The sequence below is a fragment of the Ictalurus furcatus genome, chromosome 3, assembly GCF_023375685.1.
Source record: "Ictalurus furcatus strain D&B chromosome 3, Billie_1.0, whole genome shotgun sequence".
NCBI classification, from domain to species: domain Eukaryota; kingdom Metazoa; phylum Chordata; class Actinopteri; order Siluriformes; family Ictaluridae; genus Ictalurus; species Ictalurus furcatus.
The window spans coordinates 12,611,181-12,636,139 of NC_071257.1; the positions used below are offsets into that span (position 1 = coordinate 12,611,181).

At 44.3% G+C, this 24,959-nt stretch overlaps 2 protein-coding genes across 5 annotated transcripts in view; one reads left to right on the plus strand and one right to left on the minus strand.

The window, feature by feature from the left end:
• The window catches only part of thada (THADA armadillo repeat containing), a 108,789-nt gene extending 99,877 nt beyond the window's left edge, over positions 1-8,912 (minus strand). Inside the window, exons 1-3 of one of the 2 annotated variants that reach the window (XM_053620804.1) lie at positions 8,885-8,912; positions 8,328-8,408; positions 5,662-5,768 (exon numbers count right to left, since the gene is read on the minus strand). In XM_053620804.1, coding sequence (XP_053476779.1) covers positions 5,662-5,768; positions 8,328-8,400 — 180 coding nt within the window. In that variant the 5' untranslated portion in view covers positions 8,401-8,408; positions 8,885-8,912. Of the gene's footprint in view, positions 1-5,661; positions 5,769-8,327; positions 8,409-8,757 lie in introns of both variants that reach the window. The other variant, XM_053620803.1, reaches the window with a different exon arrangement.
• Positions 8,913-9,089: 177 nt separating this feature from the next.
• plekhh2 (pleckstrin homology domain containing, family H (with MyTH4 domain) member 2) overlaps positions 9,090-24,959 on the plus strand; it is a 46,552-nt gene continuing 30,682 nt past the window's right edge. For 2 of the 3 annotated variants that reach the window (XM_053620808.1, XM_053620806.1), the window contains exons 1-2: positions 9,090-9,391; positions 16,285-16,441. In XM_053620808.1, the coding sequence (XP_053476783.1) occupies positions 16,310-16,441 (132 nt within the window). In that variant the 5' untranslated portion in view covers positions 9,090-9,391; positions 16,285-16,309. The remainder of the gene's footprint in view (positions 9,392-16,284; positions 16,442-24,959) is intronic. The other variant, XM_053620807.1, reaches the window with a different exon arrangement.

Below are 24,959 nucleotides of genomic sequence, written 5' to 3' on the forward strand. Positions count from 1 at the left end.
TGCAGTATGAACAGTGTTTATTTTAAAAGAGAGACAGGCAGACAAATCCAAAACGTGATCCATAAACGTAATCCAAAACAGGCGAAGGTCAGGCGATCAGCAAACAGGCATACAGGGTTAAACATGAATCAAGGTCGTGGTCACGGAAAACAGGGTCGATAAACAAAACGAGAAACATGAACTATGACGAGGAACTGGGAGCGGATAACCCAGCGTGAACTAACTCTAAACATGGAACGTGACTATGACTACCATACGCACTAATCTAACTTTACGATAATCTTCTGCGTTGTGTGCTGGGAGGCGCGCGGTATATATGTGGACATGATCAGCGTCTAAATGGCTAGCAGCTGAGAGCAATACAGACACACGTGAAATCCCAGCCAATGACAGAACAGGGAGGAGACATGACAGAAACATAAACAAAACACACGTGTCCAGATGTCATTACTGTCAACAATGGAAAAGCAGGTGCTCGCGCATTCGCGCTTAGAGCACGCTGCTTCAAGGGGAAATCATGACAGAACCCCCCCCAAAGGCACTCCTCCCGGAGTGCCATGAGTCATCCCATTTCATTGGCGGCCCTGGCCCCCTGGGCTGAATGTCCCAAGCAGAGCCAGGAAACCATACGGTGTTCTTGGCGGCGCAGGGAAGCGGAGCGACGTCCCTGGCTGAACAGGGAGGCAGAGTAATGACCACAGCCGGGCAGACAGGCTGAGCGATGTCCTCGGCGGAGCATGAAAGCAGAGCGACGTCCTCGGCGGAGCAGGACGGCGGAGCGACGTCCTCGGCGGAGCAGGACGGCGGAGCGACGTCCTCGGCGGAGCAGGACTGCGGAGCGACGTCCTCGGCGGAGCAGGACTGCGGAGCGACGTCCTCGGCGGAGCATGAAAGCGTAGCGACGTCCCCGTCTGAACAGGTAGGCAGAGCGACGACCACAGCCGGGCAGGCAGGCTGAGCGAAGTCCTCGGCGGAGCATGAAAGCGGAGCGACGACCACAGCCGGGCAGGCAGGCTGAGCGAAGTCCTCGGCGGAGCATGAAAGCGGAGCGACGACCACAGCCGGGCAGGCAGGCTGAGCGAAGTCCTCGGCGGAGCATGAAAGCGGAGCGACGACCACAGCCGGGCAGGCAGGCTGAGCGAAGTCCTCGGCGGAGCATGAAAGCGGAGCGACGACCACAGCCGGGCAGGCAGGCTGAGCGAAGTCCTCGGCGGAGCATGAAAGCGGAGCGACGACCACAGCCGGGCAGGCAGGCTGAGCGAAGTCCTCGGCGGAGCATGAAAGCGGAGCGACGACCACAGCCGGGCAGGCAGGCTGAGCGAAGTCCTCGGCGGAGCATGAAAGCGGAGCGACGACCACAGCCGGGCAGGCAGGCTGAGCGAAGTCCTCGGCGGAGCATGAAAGCGGAGCGACGACCACAGCCGGGCAGGCAGGCTGAGCGAAGTCCTCGGCGGAGCATGAAAGCGGAGCGACGACCACAGCCGGGCAGGCAGGCTGAGCAACGACCACAGCCGGGCAGACAGGCTGGGCAAAGTCCTCGGCCGAGCATGAAGGCAGAGCGACGACCACAGCAGGGCAGGCAGGCTGAGCGAAGTCCTCGGCGGAGCAAGAAAGCGGAGCGACATTCACAGCAGGGCAGGCGGGTTGAGCGACGTCCTCGGCGGAGCAGAAAAGCAGAGCGACGTACTCGGCTGAACAGGGAAACGGAGCGCTGTACTCAGCAGAGCAGGGAAGCAGGGCGACGTCCTCGTCGGAGCATGAAAGCGGAGCGACGTCCCCGGCTGAACTGGAGGGCAGAGCGACGTCCTCGGCTGAGCAGGAAGGCAGAGCGACATACTCAGCGGAGCCTGCAAGCTGAACTTGGCTGGTCATGTCAGCAGACTGGGATGTGAGCACAGCTTGGTTGTCCCCGTCAGTTGACTTGGGCGTGAACATAACTTGGTTGGTTGGGTCATCAGACGGGAACATGAGCAGAGCTTGGTTGTCCGTGTCAGACACTTGGTTGTGCATGTCAGCAGACATGGACGTGAGCAGAGCTTGGTTGTCCCCGTCAGCTGACTTGGGCGTGAACATAAATTGGTTGGTTGGGTCATCAGACGGGAACATGAGCAGAGCCTGGCTGTGCGTGTCAGCAGACTCGGGCGTGAGCAGAGCCTGGCTGTGCGTGTCAGCAGACTCGGGCGTGAGCAGAGCCTGGCTGTGCGTGTCAGCAGACTCGGGCGTGAGCAGAGCCTGGCTGTGCGTGTCAGCAGACTCGGGCGTGAGCAGAGCCTGGCTGTGCGTGTCAGCAGACTCGGGCGTGAGCAGAGCCTGGCTGTGCGTGTCAGCAGACTCGGGCGTGAGCAGAGCCTGGCTGTGCGTGTCAGCAGACTCGGGCGTGAGCAGAGCCTGGCTGTGTGTGTCAGCAGACTCGGGCGTGAGCAGAACCTGGCTGTGCGTGTCAGCAGACTCGGGCGTGAGCAGAACCTGGCTGTGCGTGTCAGCAGACTCGGGCTTTGGCTGAACTTGGGTGGTCGTGTCGGTAGTCTCGGGCGTGGGCTGAACTTGGGCGACCGGGTCGGTAGACTTGGGCGTGGACTGAACCTGGGCGACCGGGTTCGGTAGACTCGGGCTTGAGCAGAACGTGGTCAGCTGTGTCGTTAGACTCGGGCGTGAGCAGAACTTGGTCGGCCATATCAGTAAACTTGGGTGTGAGCAGAACGTGGTCGGCCATGTCAGTAGACTTGGGCGTGAGCAGAACTTGGTTGTTAGGCTTAGATATTAGCGGAACTTGGTCAACTGGATCAGCAGGCTTGGACGTGACATCAGGAACTTGAGACTTGACTTGGACCTCAGGGACTAGAGACTTGACTTGGACCTCAGGGACTGGAGACTTGACTTGGACCTGGACCTCAGGGACTTGAGATTTGACTTGGATTTTAGAGACTTGAGACTTGACTTGGACTTGGACACAAGAGTTGAACTCTGGTGCTGGAGCCTCCCTGTTGACCTCTAGCTGGAGCTCGGCAGGTGAGCCCACCTCATGGGTCTCAGGTTTGAGCTCTGAGGTCGCCAGGTTGACCTCAGGCTGGAGCTCCGGAACTGAGACCTCCCCATAGGTCTCGTGCTGGAGCTCTGAGGCTGCCATGTGGACCTCTGGCTGGAGCTCGGCGGGTGAGACCTCCTCGTGGGTCTCAGGTTCGAGCTCTGAGGTCGCCAGGTTCACCTCCGGCTGGGGCTCAGGTGCTGAGACCTCCGACGGGCGCTCCGAGGTCACCCTGTTGACCCCGGGCTGGATCTCTGTACGGGCTCTCTGGTGGAGTTTCTTATGCTCCCGCCAGCTGCTCTTGAAGCATTCATGAGAGCAATAGAATGCTTCCTGGAGACCCAGTTTTTTTTTTTTTTTACAGGTAGGGCATTGTAGCTTGGTCTCCCTCCTGCAGCCCTCAGACATGCATGTCGGTGCCACTTCCTCCACGTTGGCTGGAACCGGAAGCGGATCAGTGGAGGCTGACCTGTCAATCCCCTCATAATAGAGGTTAAAGGGCAGGTCAGGCTGGGGCTGTCCATTGACTCTCCACCCCAGTAAATCCAGACCATGACGCTGCCCTGGTTGCGTGAACTCCTCCATAAAAAGTTCTGCAAAACCTGGACACCAAGAACCCAATCCACTGTCTCTTAGTAGGCTTGGGATACGCCAGGCTGCAGAAATATTCCTGGCAGCTGAAGAGGAACTCCAGCGGGTAGCTCCCCAATCCCGCTGTCTCTGGCGGCAGTTCAACGGCGTACCGCTGAGGGAACTGCACGGACAAGAAATGCGGCCAGTAATCCGAACGTTTCCCGATACGGTATTGTCCTGCTACTCCCATTGTAGTGTGATGTCTCCCCTGTCCTCCTGCTGCATCCATGTTATAGCGGAAGATTCTGTCACGTATCGTGACGGAGCAGAGATAGGACGGATGCAAGTGCAGTATGAACAGTGTTTATTTTAAAAGAGAGACAGGCAGACAAATCCAAAAGGTGATCCATAAACGTAATCCAAAACAGGCGAAGGTTAGGCGATCAGCAAACAGGCATACACAGGGTTAAACATGAATCAAGGTCGTGGTCACGGGAAACAGGGTCGATAAACAAAACGAGAAACATGAACTATGACGAGGAACTGGGAGCGGATAACCCAGCGTGAACTAACTCTAAACATGGAACGTGACTATGACTACCATACGCACTAATCTAACTTTACGATAATCTTCCGCGTTGTGTGCTGGGAGGCGCGCGGTATATATGTGGACATGATCAGCGTCTAAACTGCTAGCAGCTGAGGGCAATACAGACACACGTGAAATCCCAGCCAATGATAGAACAGGGAGGAGACATGACAGAAACATAAACAAAACACACGTGTCCAGATGTCACTACTGTCAACAATGGAAAAGCAGGTGCTCGCGCATTCGCGCTTAGAGCACGCTGCTTCAAGGGGAAATCATGACAGCTAAGAACCTTCTAATACTAAAATAACACTAACTAAACTAACAAAAGGGAGAGGGTTTTTTCCCAAATGCTGTAACAATTTAACATTTTACAAATTTAAAGATCTAGAACCGCATTTTATTAAAATCATCCACTTCTATGTACTGTAATTATGGTAATTATATCATGATCTGCACAATGGGCCTCGTTTATCAATCCTTTAGTAAAGTCACATGTAGTTTGAGTGAATCAAACCGAACGAAAAAAAATTCCGCTGAATTCACAAAAATTTCAGAAACACTGATTTTCTACATACTTGTGTGCATGTTGATGAACGCCAATCACCCATAAACTATCAAGCACATGCACAACAGAGCTGATTTACATGTAGTGACGTGCATAAATGTTCAACACAGCTATGAGCACGAATTGATAGATCAGGGTAAAGCCTAGGAAACAGGAGTGGAAGATTTTGAACTCTAAATGAATGATAAGGGTAAACTTTTTCCAGATTTAACTGTATTTTCATGAATAACAAATTACTTGTGTAAGTGCTTGTAAAAACAATTTATGCATTTTTCCGTTCTCATCCAGCTTGATAAATGGAGGCCCGTTAACTCCGAAAACTGTATTGTGACATAATTTATCACAGTGTCATTATTATATCATCATATTGCCCAGCCCTATATCCAGCAGTGGGACCTGGGGGGATCAAGATCTGAAACTGGGATCAAGATCACTTGTTCCAGTATGACCCACAGCACAATTTCAGTCCTAACATCATCTCAGTGGAGGTTGATTTCCAAGGGTTCACATAGAAGAGGGGGTCAACAAATAGTTCATAGAAACACATGAGCTACAGAGAGTACCAGTAAACCTATAATATGCATCTACGGTAGCTTTACCTAATAAAGTGGCCAATGAGTGAAAGTCCAAGGTAAATATACCTAATAAACTGGAAACTCTGGGAATATGGTCAGTATAATAACAAACATAGTAAAATAAACATAACCTAGTAGGCAGTTGGTCCTGTTTTTCATAATCCACAAATCTTATTTAATCCAAATTTAACAAACTGAAAACACAAATATTAGGACAAACTTAAAATTCAACTAATGTTTGCCAAGTTCCCTGATTTATTTATTAAATAAAAAAACAATAAGCTTTCATCGAAATCCAATTAAACCAGATAAAATATGACCATGATCGTACCTTAGACACGAGCTGGACCTGCTGAACCGGGTCAGTGGAGGTCAAACAGACCTTCAGCACTTGGGCAAGCTCCCTGGTGTCATCATCTCCATCTACAGATAGTGAAGCTGAGAGAGAAACGCAGAGTGTGTACAAGCAGAGAGTAGTGTACATTATATGGACAGAACACTATGCTACATTTATACTGATCAGCATCGATTATCACGTTAATGGCAGCTGTCAAGTTGTGGGACATATTAGGCAGCAAGAGAGTAGTCAATTCTCAAAGTTGATGTGTTGGAAAAATGGGCAAGTGTAAGGATGTGAGCGACTTTGACAAGCGCCAAGTTGTGATGGCTATATGACTGAGTCAGAGCGTCTCCAAAACGAAGGTCTTGTGGGGTGTTTAGGTATGAACTGGTTAGTACCTACAAAAAGTGGTACAAAAAAAGACAACTGGTGAACCAGCGACAGAGTCATGGGTGCCCAAGGCTTATTGATGTGCATGGTCCTATCCCACAAAAGAGCTACTTGCTGCCCACAAATTGCTGAAAAAGTTAATGCTGGCTATGACAGAAAGGTGTCAGAACACACAGTGCATCACAGCTTGCTGTATGCAGACCGGTCTGAGTGCCCATGCTGACCACAGTCCTCCGCTGGATGAGAGTACAATTGGCACGTGAGCATCAGAACTGGAATTTACAGTTACATTTATATAGCACTTTCCTCAAAGAACTTTAAATAGTATTGGAGAGCGGGGAGGAAATCTCAACCACCACTAGTGTGTAGCATCCACCTGGATGACGTGACGGCAGCCATAGCACGCCAGAACTCCCACCACACACCAGCTATTAGTGCTGAGGAGAGAATGATGCAGCCAATTCAGAGATGGGGATTATTACGGGGCCGTGATAGAGAAAAGCCAATGGGGGAATTTCACCAGGACACTGGGGGTTACACCCCTACTCTCTTATGATAAGTGATGGGATTTTTAATGACCTCAGAGAGTCAGGACCTCGGTTTAACATCTCATCTGAAAGACGGTGCTGTTTTACAGTATAGTGTCCCTGTCACTATACTGGGGCATTAGACCCTACACAGACCACAGGGTGAGCGCCCCCTGCTGGCCTCACTAATACCACTTCCGGCAGCAACCTTAGTTTTCCCCAGGAGGTCTCCATCCAGGTACTGGCCAGGCTCAACCCTGCTTAGCTTCAGTGGGAAACCAGGCGAGATGGCGCAATGGAGCAATGGAATCAGGTAGCCTGGTCTGATTAACCATGTTTTCTTTTACGTCACGTGGACAGCCGGGTGCGTGTGCGTCACTTACGTAGGGAAGAAATGGTACGAGGATGCACTATGGGAAGAAGGCAAGCCGGTGGAGGCAGTGTGATGCTCTGTGCAATGTTCTGCTGGGAACCTTGGGTCCTGGCCTTCATGTGGATGTTTCTTTGACAGATACTACCTACCTAAACATTGTTGCAGACCAAGTACACCCCTTCATGACAACACTATTCCCTAATAGCAGTGGCCTCTTTCAGCAGAATAATGCGCTCTGCCACACAGCAAAAACTGTTCAGGAATGATTTGAAAATTCCTCAGATCTCAATCCGATCGAGCATCTGTATGATGTCCTGGACAAACAAGTCCGATACATGGAGGCCCCACCTTGCAACTGACAGGATTTAAAGGATCCGCTCCACTGCTAACGTCCCGGTATCAGATACCGCAAAATATCTTGTAGAGTCCATAGGTCGATGAGTCAGAGCTGTTTTGGCGCCACAATATTAGGCAGGTGGTTTTAAAGTTATGGTTGATCAGTGTAGGTAGTAGGTAACGTTATTCAGCTGTCTCCTCTCTTTACTTCCCTCTCCCTTCCTGTCGAGCCACACATGATATTATGGAGATGCCAGTGATACTGACCCTTTCTGCTCTCAGGACCTGCCTGATCCATCCTGATGCCATACCTCTGGATGCAGCTCTCATCAACTGGAGGCTACATTCTGCCACTGAGGACGACCCAAAGCAGTGCAGCCTGGAGATTGCGGAGGATGGTGCCGCTTGAAGTACCACGGAAATGGTACTGGACCTCAATTCCACATGGACATTCTCGCTGTGGTCGCTACTCTGGCCTTAGGACTGCAATTACCACATACAGCTTTGCACTCGTCTCCTTTAGTGAACAGTGGATCAATTCGACAAACAGACTTCATATAAAATACCATAATGAACTTTCTTTTACTTTCACACTATCCGTTGTTACCCAGATGAGGATGGGGTCATTTCTGAGTCTGGTCCCTCTCAAGGTTTCTTTCTCATATCATCTCACGTAGTTTTTCCTCGCCACCGGCTTGATCAATAGGGATAAATTCGCACACTTAAAATCTGTATCCTGTGTTTATATGTTTCTCTAAAGCTGCCCATTGTGCCAAGTGCTATACAAATAAAATTGAATTCAAGTTCTGCAACAGTTCAAACAATGGATAGATACTATTCTGTTATACAAAACAAAACAAACAGCTGCAAACTCCTCGGCTGCTCAGCAAAGTAGAAGTACAAGCTGTTGTTTTTTTTCTTTTTTCCATTGTTTTGATAGTTTGGACAGATGCAGTATATTTTCACTAAGACTGCCATGCTTTATTCTTTCAGCAGTAGAAATGTACACTTTAAATGGACTGTTTACTCACTGGTCAGGCACTTCAGCTCAGCGCTGTCCAAAACCACAGCTTCCACTCTGGCCACTTTCTTCTTCACCACCATGACTGAACCTGAATCACAGGATGAGTGAGACAGCTTTAACGGTTCAAGACCACTTACAGGTGACACATCTCAGATAAACCCATAGGACTCATAGGAAATACCAGAGCGCCAATTCAGCTGGAGCAAATGGACTGCAGTAGGGAAGGATGGAGAAAAGGAAAGGGGGGGGGGGCGCTATAATGTAATTCAAAATTATATTAAAATAGTGTCACTGAAGATGTAGGGCCACGTGATTTACTCTTCACTAGGCTTTTACTCGCTACCACTTCTGCAAGCTTACAACGTGAGCTGGCATAGATGCTAACCGCATGCATGCGTTTTTCATTTATTAAAAGATTCAGTCAAATCTCCACTCACCAGTGTTTAAATAAAACCTTTATACGGCATGCGAAATAATATCCTTATATCTTTGTTACAAACTATACTACATTCATAAAACCACAATGGAACAAACTTGAGCTAGGGACTTTTCAGCAAAACTCACCACCATAACACACGCGTCTGAAACGTCACTTCCGGCACGTCCTCCACGACCGTGGCTGAAATACAAACAGAATCATATTTTACAACAAGTGCACTAGATAGGGTGTACTAGCCACGACAAATTAGCTCGTATACATATATAGTACCCTTGTTTAGAAAGTCGTCGTTATTTGAAACAAGTCCACATCGATTGGTCAAACGGAATAATCAGTGGAGGAGTTTCATTGGCTGGACTGAGTGTCAGTTCAATATGCGCTTCCGTTGTTCTGAAATCTACATAACCACACCCACAGTGTATCTCATTGGTCCGTTTGGTGACTGACACGCCCTTTTGCCCTGGCCAAGTCGCGAGGCTGCGGTGAGATGCTGAAATAAAAGTGTGTATGTGAGAGAGAAACAGAGAAAGAGAAGTATGTTTGCAAGAAGAGAAGAGATTGAGAGCATGAAGCTTTACTGAGAATAATTATGGAGTGAAAGCGGCAGCTATATCTTCAACTTTTTCTTTCGGGTAAGACGTCTCTCTTTCAATCTTAGGACACATTGTGTGTGTGTGTGTGTGTGTGTGTATATATATATATATATATATATATATATATATATATATATATATATATATATATATATGTGTGTGTGTGTGTGTGTGTGTGTGTGTGTGTGTGTGCAGGGTCTCAAAAGGAACTGAATGCTTTCTGTGCACACATGATATTCGGTATGGATCTGATGCTGCGTCCTTCATTTCAACGTATAATAAAAGAAATATATAAAAAGTACACCGAAATGACTTGCCTCTAGGGGTAGGACGGTATACCGAGCCTGATGGTGTACCGTGATAAGGAGTTAGGCAACCTCAGTCAGTGGTTCCCAAACTGGGGTGACGGAGGGGGTACGGGAGCAAAATGCTGAGATTTACTGTTCATTTAATTCCGTCCCAATAAATAACATTACATGAATTCTAATTCATGTTTTTCTCACGCCCCAAAATAAACTTTTGCCCCCTCCAGTGTATTGCAATGTTCTAAAGATCAAATACATGAAATCCAATCAAATTATCCTGTCTTTCACGGTCAAAACTGCATCCACTCACAGTCATGCGTCAGTGTGCATCTTACCGCAGGTCATTTATCACCAGCACACGGCTGTGTGATGAAGTTAAGTAATAGCTAGTAACATTAAAATGGAGAAGTGGCTAAAAAAGATATCGGCCTGCAACCACAGTCCTCTGACAGCAGTGGCCCAGGTCCCTCTAACACCGCATCTGTAGCAAGTGTAAGTGTACCCACTGCTACTAGCCCAGTTCACGCTGACACAGACACCGATGTATCCGAAGTTGAAACGCCACCTCTTCTTCACCAGCAATTCGCAGTAAAACCATCAAAGAGGCGCAAATATGATGAGAAATATATTTCTTTGGGCTTTACATACGCTGGCAGTGAAGAAAACCCCCAGCCACAGTGTGTATATGTGCAAAAGCACTCTTTCATAACTGCATGAAATCAGCATTTCTGCGCAGACATTTAGAAACAAAGCATGCTACTTACTTTTTGCTAAATAAACGTCAAGAGTTTTTTGAAAGACATTTAAGACAACTCAGGAGTAGTAAGACCCTTATAACAGCGTAGGAAAACCTAAATAGGAATGGTCTGGAAGCATCCTACATAGTGAGCTACAGAGTGGCTAAGACAGGAAAACCCCATACTATTGTGGAGGACTTCATTCTTCCTGCTGTGGCTGATATAGCTGGTGTAATGCTTGGGGAAAAGGCCACAAAAAAAAAACAATACAGAGGATGCCATCGTCAGACAGCACAGTTTGAGAGAGGGGGTACGCAAAAGGATATTAATTGCCTGGGGGGTACGCCACTGTAAAAAGTTTGGGAACCACTGACCTAAGTCAAATTCACTTTTATGATAAAGACGTTGTAAACAATATTCAAGCGCCCGTGACTGGGTGGAATTGAATGGAGACGATTCGGGAATCATCATCATCATCACTGGTGGAGCCACAAAACAGGAAACAAATAGGGAAGTAGATCCACTCCTCCTTCTCCCAAGGGTCAAGCGACAACGCTTTGTCATGTTTCCTTATCAACAGCAAAATAGAGCAAAGCGTAACTCTAAACAGCGTGTGGATCTTGATAGAGTCGCCGAGCTTCGTCTCATCTCTCTTTATTTTTAGAGCGAGCTTATCTGATGAGTTGTAGTTCGTTTTAACGATGGGTCAGACAGGATCTAAACGAGAGATGTTTTACGTGAATTCATGGTCTGATGGTTTTAAATGTATTCTGGGGTCTTTCCTGGTGCGTGTTATATTCCTGTATAGAATAACGGCTTTTATTTCATGTGTGGAAAACGAATATCATTGTTTATTCGTTCATTCATCTTCAGTAAACGCACACATTCACACACTCATACAGACCTAGTAGTTCAAAAGTTTAGCTTAGTCTCCCTATATGCATGTTTTTGGGAGGTGGGAGGAAACTGGAGAACCTGGAGGAAGCCCACACTTTCATGGGGAGAACATGTGAAACTCTTTACAGACAGTAATGTATGCTGAGTACCAACCCCGGGACCGTAGAGCTGTGAGGCGGCAACAATGAAAACAAATACAAGTCTGTCAAATTATATTTCTCAAACAGAATTACTTTGCGGTGGTGCAGCAGGTCGTGTTACTGCTTCACAGCTCCAGGGCCCCCCATTTGAACCTCAGCTTGGGTTTCTGTCTATGCAAAGTTTCTGTGCATGTTCTCTCCATGTTTAATATTAAAACATGTCCACCTGCTCGTTTATGCAGTTAAACCATTTACTCAATCATGTTGCAGCAGCACAGTGCATAAAATCATTCAGATTTGTCGTGTATGTTCCATAATCCTATAATTGTGTTAACAATAAAAGGACATACCCTGCGTCCCAATTTGCATGCTATCTAGATACTAAATAGTATCGGAGATTATTATTAGTATTGTTCCAAATCGTAGTATGTTGAAATAAGCACCCTAGACGTACTCTGATGGGTCTACTATTTCCGGTAGCTTTTCAAAGCATGGATCCATGGACACTTTTTCAGCTAATGTTGCCCACAACTCGGGGGTTCAAGCCCCAGCACTGCCAGGCTCTGGGTTACTGATCGGAAGGTCGGGGGTTCAAGCCCCAGCGCTGCCAAACTGCCACGGTTGGGCCCTTGAGCAAGGCCCCTCTGCTAAAGGGGCGCTGTATCATGGCTGACCCTGCACTCTGACCCCAACTTCCTGGTATGCTGGGGTATACGAAGAAATGAATTTCACTGTGCTATAATGTATAGTTGACCAATAAAGACTCATTATCATTATCATTAACTCCTTGTGCGAAGGAGGAAGAGTTTTGTGACTGATGGCTTCACCAAATTCAAGGACACATTTTAGAGAGGGGTAAATGAAATGTGGCAAAATAAATCGAGGGAATGGTAAAATAAATGATATAGTATAAATTATATAAGGAATAATGACTGAAGAAAAGCTGTAATGAAGTGAGGAGTTTGTTTACAGTGACAGTGTGCGTTACTAGGCAACAACGTTCTTGTCCGTTATGTGACGCGTTGGTATGTCCCAGTACTTGCATACTCTTTTGCTACACACTCAAAAGTAGGTACTTTTTCTACATAGTATAAGTAGGCAAATTGGGATGTTCTTTAAGTAATAAAAAAAGTTTCTGTTGGAAAACTGCCATAGGATAAGAGGAATAAAGCACTTCATAACGTCCTGTTATTGAAGAAAAGAATACATTTTAGGGTTGATAACTGTTTTGTGCTCCATGTCGGGGCACATCGTACCACCACATCATGTTTTATTCCTTACTTAAACAGTGACCCATGTGACTTACTTGTGGCTTAATCACGTTCAGTATCAAACCACACAGCTACAGTGCAGTGCAAAAGTCTTATGCACCCTAATCGTTTTTTTGTAACACAAATTTTGTCTTAGACGTTTATTTAATGACTTCTGTAGAATTGTGTCAGTAAAAAGACTCAGCTAAAGACAACAGCCAAAAAGCTAAAAAAAAAAAAAGACTCAGCTAAAGACAACAGCTAAAGACCCACCTCTTCCGTGAACACGTAACTAACCCCTATTAAAATAATTTTTTTAAATAATTTAAAAAAACACCTTACTCTGGCACTTACAGTGAGGGAAAAAAGTATTTGATCCCCTGCTGATTTTGTACGTTTGCCCACTGACAAAGAAATCATTCTATAATTTTAATGGTAGATTTATTTGAACAGTGAGAGACAGAATAACAACAAAAAAAATCAGAAAAACGCATGTCAAAAATGTTATAAATTGATTTGCATTTTAATGAGGGAAATATGTATTTGACCCCTCTGCAAAACATGACTTAGTGGCAAAACCCTTGTTGGCAATCACAGAGGTCAGACGTTTCTTGTAGTTGGCCACCAGGTTTGCACACATCTCAGGAGGGATTTTGTCCCACTCCTCTTTGCAGATCTTCTCCAAGTCATTAAGGTTTCGAGGCTGATGTTTGGCAACTCGAACCTTCAGCTCCCTCCACAGATTTTCTATGGGATTAAGGTCTGGAGACTGGCTAGGCCACTCCAGGACCTTAATGTGCTTCTTCTTGAGCCACTCCTTTGTTGCCTTGGCTGTGTGTTTTGGGTCATTGTCATGCTGGAATACCCATCCACGACCCATTTTCAATGCCCTGGCTGAGGGAAGGAGGTTCTCACCCAAGATTTGACGGTACATGACCCCGTCCATCGTCCCTTTGATGCGGTGAAGTTGTCCTGTCCCCTTAGCAGAAAAACACCCCCAAAGCATAATGTTTCCACCTCCATGTTTGACGGTGGGGATGGTGTTCTTGGTGTCATAGGCAGCATTCCTCCTCCTCCAAACACGGTGAGTTGAGTTGATGCCAAAGAGCTCCATTTTGGTCTCATCTGACCACAACACTTTCAGCCAGTTGTCCTCTGAATAATTCAGATGTTCATTGGCAAACTTCAGACGGGCATGTATATGTGCTTTCTTGAGCAGGGGGACCTTGCAGGTGCTGCAGGATTTCAGTCCTTCACGGCGTAGTGTGTTACCAATTGTTTTCTTGGTGACTATGGTCCCAGCTGCCTTGAGATCATTGACAAGATCCTCCCGTGTAGTTCTGGGCTGATTCCTCACTGTTCTCATGATCATTGCAACTCCACGAGGTGAGATCTTGCATGGAGCCCCAGGCCGAGGGAGATTGACAGTTCTTTTGTGTTTCTTCCATTTGCGAATAATCGCACCAACTGTTGTCACCTTCTCACCAAGCTGCTTGGCAATGGTCTTGTAGCCCATTCCAGACTTGTGTAGGTCTACAATCTTGTCCCTGACATCCTTGGAGAGCTCTTTGGTCTTGGCCATGGTGGAGAGTTTGGAATCTGATTGATTGATTGCTTCTGTGGACAGGTGTCTTTTATACAGGTAACAAGCTGAGATTAGGAGCACTCCCTTTAAGAGTGTGCTCCTAATCTCAGCTCGTTACCTGTATAAAAGACACCTGGGAGCCAGAAATCTTTCTGATTGAGATTCTTAAAATTCTTATTTCCCTCATTAAAATGCAAATCAATTTATAACATTTTTGACATGCGTTTTTCTGGATTTTCTTGTTGTTGTTCTGTCTCTCACTGTTCAAATAAACCTACCATTAAAATTATAGACTGATCATTTCTTTGTCAGTGGGCAAACGTACAAAATCAGCAGGGGATCAAATACTTCTTTCCCCCACTGTATACCTCTACTCTGTGCACTTTGCTTCTCTAGAACTCAATGAAAAGATCTTGTATGGTAGCACTACTTGTATTGTTCTCTGCTTGATATGTCGCTTTGCTTGTATTTCCTCATTTGAAAGTTGCTTTGGATAAAAGCATCTGCTAAATGAATAATTTCTGATGTTTTTCTTTTTGTTCCCTTCTCCCCACTATGTCTGTGATTGTTTATGATGGTTTATATGTATGGTGTTGTTGTGTTTATGTTTTTCTACACACCCACGGTGGAAACAAATCTCCTCTTTGAGGACAAAAAATTAATTGTCTATCTATCTATTATCTATCTAAATGTAAATGTAAATGTAAAAAAAAAAGGTAGCTCTTCAAACATTACATTTCCAACAAAAACATAAAACACTACAGAAAATAATGTTGGTATGTTAATAATTAAGAAAGTAAGGTATTACAGAATAGACCAAAGTCTCCCTGCTGTGGCAGATTCTCCAAGATGCTTGGAAAAACCTGTCAGCTAATTTCCTTACATAACTGCACAAAATGTACCTGAGTCTACTAATAACTTTTTTAAAAAGCAAAAAGTTGTCACACCAAATATTGACTTTGTTCAGTTGATTTCTGGTTATTGCTTTTTTTTAAAAAAATAGATCAGTCCCTCCAGGATCCCAGAAATGAACGCAAAATCAAGGAAACTCCGCAATCCATCTGCCATCTGCCACTGAGGGCGTAACATTTTCAAAATGACCGCAGATTTGGTTCAAGACACGTCATGTGACGTCGTCCCAATGCACGTTCAGCCAAAGTATTAAGTATTGTCTTAATCGGGTTAATATCGGATTATTGTTGTCCATGTAAACGTACTGCTTTTTGGAATATTTTGCTCCATGGCGTCCATTAAAAAAAAATGTAAATAAAAAGTTCGTTTTATAATGAAAGAACTGAACATGTTGACACAATTCATTTTTTGTCTACAACACCGATTGCAAACATTTAATCATACACCTTCCGATCAAAAGGTTTTTAAGATCGTGAGAAACGTTTCAGTTTCCAAACGTCTCCAAACTTTTGACCGGTACTGTACGAGTTGTTCTTGAGTTGAGCCCAAGTCTATAATGAGAACCATTTATTATATCTCCATGAACCATTTATTATACCATTTAATATATTTATTACTTTCCTGCTCCCACTGTTCAATTTCCGCCTGTGACTTTACCTTCGCTTGACGTGTGTGTTTCATAACTGAAATGCGTACAATGGAAAAGTCTGATGGTGGACCTGGTCAGAGTTTGTTTTAGTAGTGGTCCGTTTGTCCCGGGCGCTGCCCATGCCTGGAACACTGCAGCCATTTGGGTTTTTTTTACACGCTGAAAGAGCATATTCACATAACCGTCCCTCTGTCTTCCCGCTGACTGCTGTGGCTTTCATAAGTATTATTTTCTCAGTTTAACCTGTCAGTTGACACCGCTTTCAGAAACAGCAGTCAGCCGTTGTGTTTCAGTGCTATTATCTTTGTAATTCTTTATTTTTATAATGGAAGTCAGTCTCAATTCAGTGCAGTGATGTATATAACACACACACACACACACACACACACACACACACACGTGTTATGCTAATGTAGCAATTCTTCGTCCCTCTGCTCATACGCGTGACTGTCTGTAGTTTGTTCCAGGACTGAGAAGCTGTGATGTCCGGCAGCATGAGCGAGGCCGATGAGGCTTCATCTGGGGAATGGAAGGAGAAGTATATGGCTCTGGAAGCTCTGCTCTTGAAGTTCCGTGGACAGATGAGTGTGATTCGAGACCTCACCACAGAAAAGGTTAGCATTTCCACCGTCAGAGGACCGTTCTACTTTTTTTTCCTCCCCTTTCTGATGATCTGATTACTCCAGTGTGTTTTAAAAATCATTTTTATTTAACCTCATGCTGAATAAGTCAAAACTAAACACACATGGCTTACTAAACCATCTCTAATTACAGAGCAGCGATGTGGTTTTACTATATCTGCAGTGTCCTCTCACAGTGACTTACTTCCTGTTTCGCTCGACCAGCGTTTTAACTGAAACATCTGGAATATCATCATCCATTAACATGTACTAGAAATGATGTTAGTCAAACTGTCAAAACTGCTCTTTAAGAGAGGCAATCAACTACATACTAAAGTATTTACCATGTTTGGTGTGTTATAGCCACGTTGTGTGTGTGTGTGCTCTATGGCCTACTTTTTTGGTCCGTCTCAGGGGAAAACTGATTAGAGGTTAATATAAACAGACGCTTGGCCACAGAGCTCCAGACTGCTGCATTCTGGGACAGTAAAAACTTCATAGAAGTATAGACTTAAAGTGCACCTTTTATGGTTTTTCAAATATGACCTTTCATGTAGTGTGTTTTATTTATTTATATATATATATATATATATATATATAATCTCGCTGCTTGTGAATGTAAAAACTCAAAAGAAAAATCAAAGCGCACGACAAAGGGAGTAATTGACTCCCAAAAGAAGGAACCAATTCTGAAGAGCTGAAATGAATCGTTAGTAATTCCAGACTTACTTCCTGTACTAACCTACGTAGGTTCGTAACATAAAGCCCCGCCTCTGGTCTTCATCGGTTGCTCGCTGACAGCAGTAGAACAATCACAACAGACTGGGACATCTGACCAATCAGAGTGTGCTCTCTGAAAGAAGGAGTTTAGAATGAATCCTTTAGAACGGATCATTGAACGAGTCGTTTGTGACACTGGGGGAAAAGGGTAATGCTGCAGTTTAAATTATGAGCACATTAAAGTGTTTTTTTGACCTTGGATGCATGTAAATCTATTGTATGAGACCTTTAAAACAAAATTAGGCACGTTTCAAAACCATAATAGATGCGCTTTAATGCAGATGCTAGTTTATGACGTGTACATGAATCATCTTGAAAGACACAAAGTTTGCATATTGGTAACTTCCACAACTCCTCAGAGGAATTTAGAGGAACTTCTGCTGCCTAAACTTATCATTTTGTCACATAATTTCATTATTATCGTCCATAGAGGTACAGTGGGTAGCAGTGCTGCCTCACAGCTTCTGAGTCCCCGGTTCAATCCTGATCTTAGATTACTGTTTGTGCGGCGTTTCGCATGTTCTCCCTGTGTCAATGTAGGTTCCTCCCATCTCCCAAAAACATAACGGTAGGTGGATTTGCTACACTAAATTGCCACTAGGTGTGAAGGACTGTGTGAATGTATGTGTGTGTGTAGAGCCTGCAATGGATTGGCGTCCCATCAAGTGTGTATTTTCCGCCTCACGCCCAGACTTCCCGGGATAGGTTCCAGATCCGCTCGAGCCCAAACCAGGATAAACTGAGTGCCTAAAAATAAGTATTAAATTCAATCAAAGTTAGAGCTCTGCCAAAACCAATTGTGTGTCCTTGTTAAGGCTGAGCATTAATGTGGTCAGCTCTTTCACAAAACCATGTTCATAACTGGCATCAATGCAGCCTGGCAAGTATAAAGCAAAGAGAACTGATATTAATATCTTTTTTTCTTTTTTATCTTTTTTTCGCAAAGTGACAATTTATGTCTCAACTCAACTTTCTATTCAGATAAGGATAATTACTTTTATATTCCAGGGCAAACTAATTGGTTTGATTAAGGTGTTAATTTTGTAGAACAGCACAGCTCTGAGAGTAGTGCCGGCTGTAATTCAAATGATAGGTTTATATTAATGATCTTGTTGCAATATATTATTGTTTCTATAGTAACAGCTCATTCACATGGACTTGTACATACAGGATGTCCCAAAAGCCTGCACCACATCGGTTGTGGCTTCATCAGTGGATGTTGGTGGACGTCCACTTCTCGGTCGGTCCACAACATTTCCAGTCTTTTTGAATGTGTTAATAAGTTTGGTGACAGTGTCGTGTGTGACGTGCTTGCCATGTTTCCTGTTAAAGTCCATCGCAACCTTGCGACAGCTTCCTCATCCAGCCATGAGAATGATTTCAATACGTTCTTCTTTTGTCAAAGGCGTTCTTAAAGACTGAAAATACAGCCTTAGGTGTGCTAATTAACAATGAAAAAATATTCTGTATAATTGTTGATAGTGTGTACGGAAGGAGTATCGGGTGTCAGCACGTTGTAACGATCACTATGTTCAATTGAAAATCCATTTCGGGGTCCTAACAGTAACTCAGCTTCACATCGGGCCATGTCATGCCACCTCGGAATGGATAATTTTCCTTTAAAAGCATGCATCGTGGTTTATTCCTTATACTGTATTAGGTATCAGCCCTGGTTCATCTACAGCTCCCTCCAGTAATATTGGCACCCTTGGTAAATATGAGCAAAGAAGGCTGTGAAAAATTGTCTTTATTGTTTGAACTTTTGATCTTCTGTTAATAAAATTCACAAAAATACTCTGCTCTCATGGATATTAAACAATTGCAAACACAACACAGGTTTATCCAAAGAAATATGTTTGTTAAATATACTTGAAGTATATTCCCATTGATATTTGACATTGTTTTAGTACACCTGGGTGTCTAGGAAGAGGAAATTGTTCAACCATGACTTCCTTTTTCACAAGGGTATAAATATGAGGTCACACATAGACCAAATTTCCTTAGTCATTCATAACAATGGGTAAGACCAAGGAATATAGCTGTGATGTGCAGCAAAAGGTTGTTGAGCTTCACAAAATGGGAAGTGGCTATAAGAAAATAGCACAAGCATTGAAATTGCCCATTTCCACCATCAGGGCAATAATTAAGAAGTTCCAGTCAACTGGAAATGTTATGAATCAACCTGGAATTGCACATGTGTCTATATTGTCTCAACACACTGTGAATTGGATGGTTCGAGTGGCCCAAAATCTTCAAGGATCACAGCTGGAGAATTGCAGAAGTTAGTTGTGTCTTGGGGTCAGAAAGTCTCCAAAACTACAATCTGAAGTCACCTACATCACCACAAGTTGTTTGGAAGGTTTTCAAAAAAAGTCTCACATACAAAAACAATCTCAAGCATCTTCAGATTGCCAGACACTACTGGAACTTCAAATGGGATCAGGTTCTATGGTCAGATGAAACCAAAATAGAGCTTTTTGGCAATACACAAGTTTTGGTGCACACAGAGAGGAAGCCATATGGAAAAGTTCCTCATGCCCACGGTTAAATATGGTGGTGGCTCTTTAATGTTTTGGTGCTTTTTTTCTGCCAGAGGACCTGGACATTTTGTTAGGACACAAGGCATCATGGACTCTATCAAATATCAACAGATATTAAATGAAAACCTGACTGCCTCTGGAAGTAAGGATGGGCGATATGGATTTAAAACTATATCACAATATTTTCTGGTATTTATTGTGATAACGATATCAGTGACAATATAAATATAGTACCATGCAGCACTGTTTTTGGATATAAGTGATAGCTGTGATCTTGAGAGCCTCAGAAACACATTGATCTAAAAGTAAAACTGATTTTCTGTAACCAAACCAGTTCCAGATTGTAGAGGTAGCTCCTCGTTTAGCGATAAACTCCTCCTCAGCTTCACGTCCACCTTCCGCCGTACTTGTTTTCACTCTGCACGTGAACTGCGAATGGGTCGGACACCGTCGCACACAAATGCGTCATCAACTAGGCTTTATCATTATTATCGCAGGAAGACTAATTCTTATTGTGGGGAGAATTTCTACCGCTATATCGCAAACGATAAGATATCGCCCATCCCTATCTGGCAGCTTAAAGTGTGCCGTGGTTGGCTCTTCCAGCAGGACAGTGATCCAAAACATACATCAAAATCAACACAAAAATGGTTTACTGACCACAAAATCAAGCTCCTGCCATGGCCATACCAGTCCCCTGACTTGAAACCCATAGAAAACCTGTGGGGTGAACTGAAGAGGAGAGTCCACCAGCATGGACCTCGAAATTTGAAGTATTTGGAGAGATTCTGTATGGAGGAATGGTCTCAGATCCCTTCCCATGTATTCTCCAACCTCATCAGGCATTATAGGAGAAGACTCAGAACTGTTATCTTGGCAAAGGGAGGAAGCACAAAGTATTAAATAAAAGGGTGCCAATAATTGTTGTACACCTATATTTAACAAAGTTTTTTGGGGGGGATAAACCTGTGTTGTGCCGAGTATTTTGTGATTTTTTTTTTTTTAACAAAAGATCAAATGGCTAACCAATAAAGACAATTTTTCACAGCCTTACCAAGGGTGCCAATATTAGTGGAGGGTATTTAGTATGTTCATCAGTGCTGTCCAATGTTATCCAAAGTTTCAGTTTGGCTGCAGGTTTTCATTCTAGCCAAGAAGAAGCCACCTCTGATAGGCAGTTGGCCAAGATCAAAAGATTAATCAGGTTAGAATCAGGTGTGACTTCTTCTTGGTTGGAACAAATATCTGGAGGCACCACTGATCTAAGGGCGTTTTCACACCTGGCTCGTTTGGAGCGTTTGTTTCGGAACCTGGTGCATTTTCTCCTTTGGTTTCGTTCGTTTAGACATATATGAACACTGCAATCGCACTCATATTTGTACCAACACAGTCAGTCCGAGGCCACCGTGTTCAGATCGCAGATTCAGATTTCGTTTGATTGCAAATGAACTCTGGAGTGGTTTGCTTGTGGTGAGAAAGCAAGCTGACCCAACGGACCAACAAACTTACCTGTATAGCAATGCATACCTGCGTTACGTGAAAACTTGGACCAAAGTTAAAGGTAAAATGACAATCTAAAATTCCCCCATTGAAATTTGGTCTGACAAATATATTTCTGAACTACTTTCAAAAACGCATAAAAACAAGGTTTTACAAGGTGTTTAGCGAGCATCTCAAGGAGATGTTGAACATATAAATAAGATAAACTATAATAACTACAGCTAAAAAGAAAGGCACAGTAAGCTCGTGGAGCTGCTGCCGATCCATCTTGATGACTGTCCACTATGAGTGGAACCCCGGAACGTAAACGGACGCACTCTGATCACCAACGAGAGGACAGTTTACTCACATGTGACTTGCATAAACAAATTTTGGTACGTTTTGAAACGTTGCCTTGTGAAAGCGAACCGAGCCATGGAGAAAATGCAACATTGTAACAAATTTTAGTCCCTGTTTCAGAACAAAGCACAGATCTACAGGACTGAAAACCGCCTAAGAAGCAGGAGAAATTGTAGGTGTGTTGCTGATTCCACTCCTCTAGCAGAACTCCCAGTCTAATGAGACAACAGCCATTAGTTTGACCTCTTCTTACACACACACACACACACACACAAGCTCGTCTGATTAAGATCCCCTGTTAACATTGGTCATCACAGTGCCTTGTTGGCCGTGGGCGTATTGCTTCCTGATTGCTCATGGAATTTACTGAGCACTAGCCATACTAAAATTTTCATACAATCTTGCATGGATGCACGCTGCAAAGCGTAGCAGAACTAATTTTGTATGGCTTAATAGTTTGATTGCAGGATCCTGGAGCTGTGTTTAGTAATGCTTATAGATGCCAAATCCGAGAATGAAGAACAGAGGCGAAGAGCAGGGATTGGCAAAGAGCAAGTGACTAAACGAAACTCTTAAGAAGTGAAGAAGTGAAGACGAATGACTAGGAGATGAAAGGAGAGGGAGTGAAAGAGTAATAGAGAGAGAATGGAGGGGGCAGCAGACAGAGCAGAAAATAAACCATTCCGTAATCACATGACGCCCAGGGGAGGAAATGCCAGGGTTTGTAAACAGAGAGCATGTTATATGGGAAGTCAATATGCATCACACACAACACAACACTTTTTAGAGTGGACACACGGGTCATAATTCGTGCCAAAGGAGACTTTATACACCCGTATCTGCTTTAGAGAAATTGTGTAAACACATTCGGCCTTCCCTGCTAACCATCAAACGCCAATTTGCCCTCATTTTCTTAAATTCATATCCATTACTGTGAATAACAAGGATCTTGTAAGCGTATGTGACTTCATGCATCCTGCAAAAGGAAACCACACACACAAACACACACATACTCCCACCAGTGAATGTGTATACACTGAGAGCACTGTGCAAAGAGCGAATCTGTTCTAGGTTAGCGCTTGCTGCTCTTCGTGCCTGGCACGCCCAGATTGCTTCCACATTTGTATGGGTGGTGGCTTCATAAACCCGGAGCCAGCCGAGCATAAGGCAGCGTGAGGGTCCAAGCAAGCACTTGTGACTTTACTGCTTCATGCAGCACTTGCTCCTCACTTGTTTATTCTGTCTGCATCGTAGCATAATTATTGCATCATCATACTGCTTTCTTAGTTCTTTATGTATGTGAAGTATTTTATGGCGTCTAGTAAAAATTTAATTGCTGAATTAAGTATGTAGCATGTTTGTGAATGATCCAGTTTCTCCAGCCTATGGACTGAGGCATGTGAGTGTTGGTGTACAGACACTAGGTGATGCTGGGGAATTTAGAGTGGTGGTGTTGTGTTGGGTTGTAACACAGGCAGGCTTTGTAAGCTCCGGTGGGGCTGCGTGGAAGGCGAGCCGCAAAGCACATGGCTTGGAATGTTAGGAATGGGGAGGCTGACTGCAGAGTGGTTTACAGTATGTGGCACTGGTTTATTTTGAACTTTTCCTACAGAGCTGTTTCAACACTTTCTAGCGATGAAAGTGTCAAACTGAGACAGTCCGGGGTGTGGGGCAAACATGCATGCATTTTGGTCAGGTTTAGTTTTTCTTCATCGCCAGCTAGTTTAGATCATCAGTTCTCTCTGATAGTCATGAAAGGGTTCAGTCATTTTTTACAGTTACATTTATATAGCGTATATCTAGACACTCAAAGCACTTTACATGGTATTGGGGGGGTCTCCTCAACCACCACTAGTGTGTAGCATCCACCTGGATGATGCGAAGGCAGGCATAGTGTACCAGAACCCCCACCACACACCAACTATTAGTGGAGAGGAGAGAGTGATGTAGCCAATTCAGAGATGGGGATTATTAGGGGTTATGGTGGGTTCATTGGTGGAATCAGGTTCTCAGAGGCCCCGTGTAGGCTTGGAAGATTGTTACAGAAAGTGTGATGCTCACCTTTTTCTCTTTCTCTCATTTTTTGCATTTATTCAAAGTAAAACAGTCCCTCCAGGATTTTGCAATATTGCAATCGCAGAAATTAACGCAAAATCAAGCACACTCTATGCAATACTCGGAGGTGCTTGCACATTTTCAAAATTACCACAGATTTTCCTTAGGTTTGGGCCAAGACAAGTCTTCACAACAAGCATTCAGGAAAAGCCCTCTTCGATTCACGTGCGACGAACATGTGTAAAAGGTCGCACTTCCCAACAATCATCACTGTGAATGTCCACTCAAAACAATTTTGTGCAATTGCACTTTTGCCAGTAGTTTTCAAAAATTTTGAAAATAGCCGCAGCAAAATCAAGTATTTTTGGCCACAATAATCACCAAAAAAAAAACCTGTGAAATCCTGTACAAACTGGTAAATACACTATCAGGAGTCAACAAATCAGCCTGAGAGCTCAGGGCAAGCAGATTATGTGTTTGGGTTTTTTTTTTAATCATGGTTGCTTGGCGGACCACAAGCAGTCGGTCCGAATCCCACTGCCTACTGCACTACACACATTGGCCGAAGCATGTGTGTAGTGCACTGGCTTATGGTTTTTATTATTTTATTTTATTAATCGTGGGCGGCTGTGGTTTAGGTGGTAAAGCCGGTTGACCACTAATCGTAGGGTTGGCAGTTCGATTCCCAGCCCACATGACCCCACATACCGAAGTGTCCTTGGGCAAGACACTGAACCTCAAGTTGCTCCCAATGGCAAGTTAGTGCCTTGCATGGCAGCTCTGCTACCACTGGTGTGTGAGTGTGTGTGTGAATGGGTGAATGAGAACCAGTGTAAATGGTACCAGTGTAGGATATTGCCACAGATTTTCCACAGATTTGGGCCAAGACATGTCATGTAACGTCATCACAAAGCGCATTCAGCCAAAGCCCTCTTTGATCCACGTGCGTTGAACATGAGTACAGCTAAAAGGTCTCATTTACCAACAAACATCACTATGAAAGACAATTTTGTACAATTGCAATTTCACCAATTCAAGTAGTTGTTTGCAAAAAAACCCCAAAAAAACTCAAAACCAAGCGTTTTTGGCCACAACAATCTAAAAAAAAAAACTCCTGTACAGACTATGGCTATTGCTAGATCGCCATACATTATTACATTGTGATAGCTATCACTTTAAGTAAAATAGGTTTCAGGGCATCCAAAATGTGAGACTGTGCAGCACACTGGAACTTTTACTTGCCTGGTTGGCAAGTTAATGAATTTATGATTTGTCCACATCTGACTGTTATACTCAGC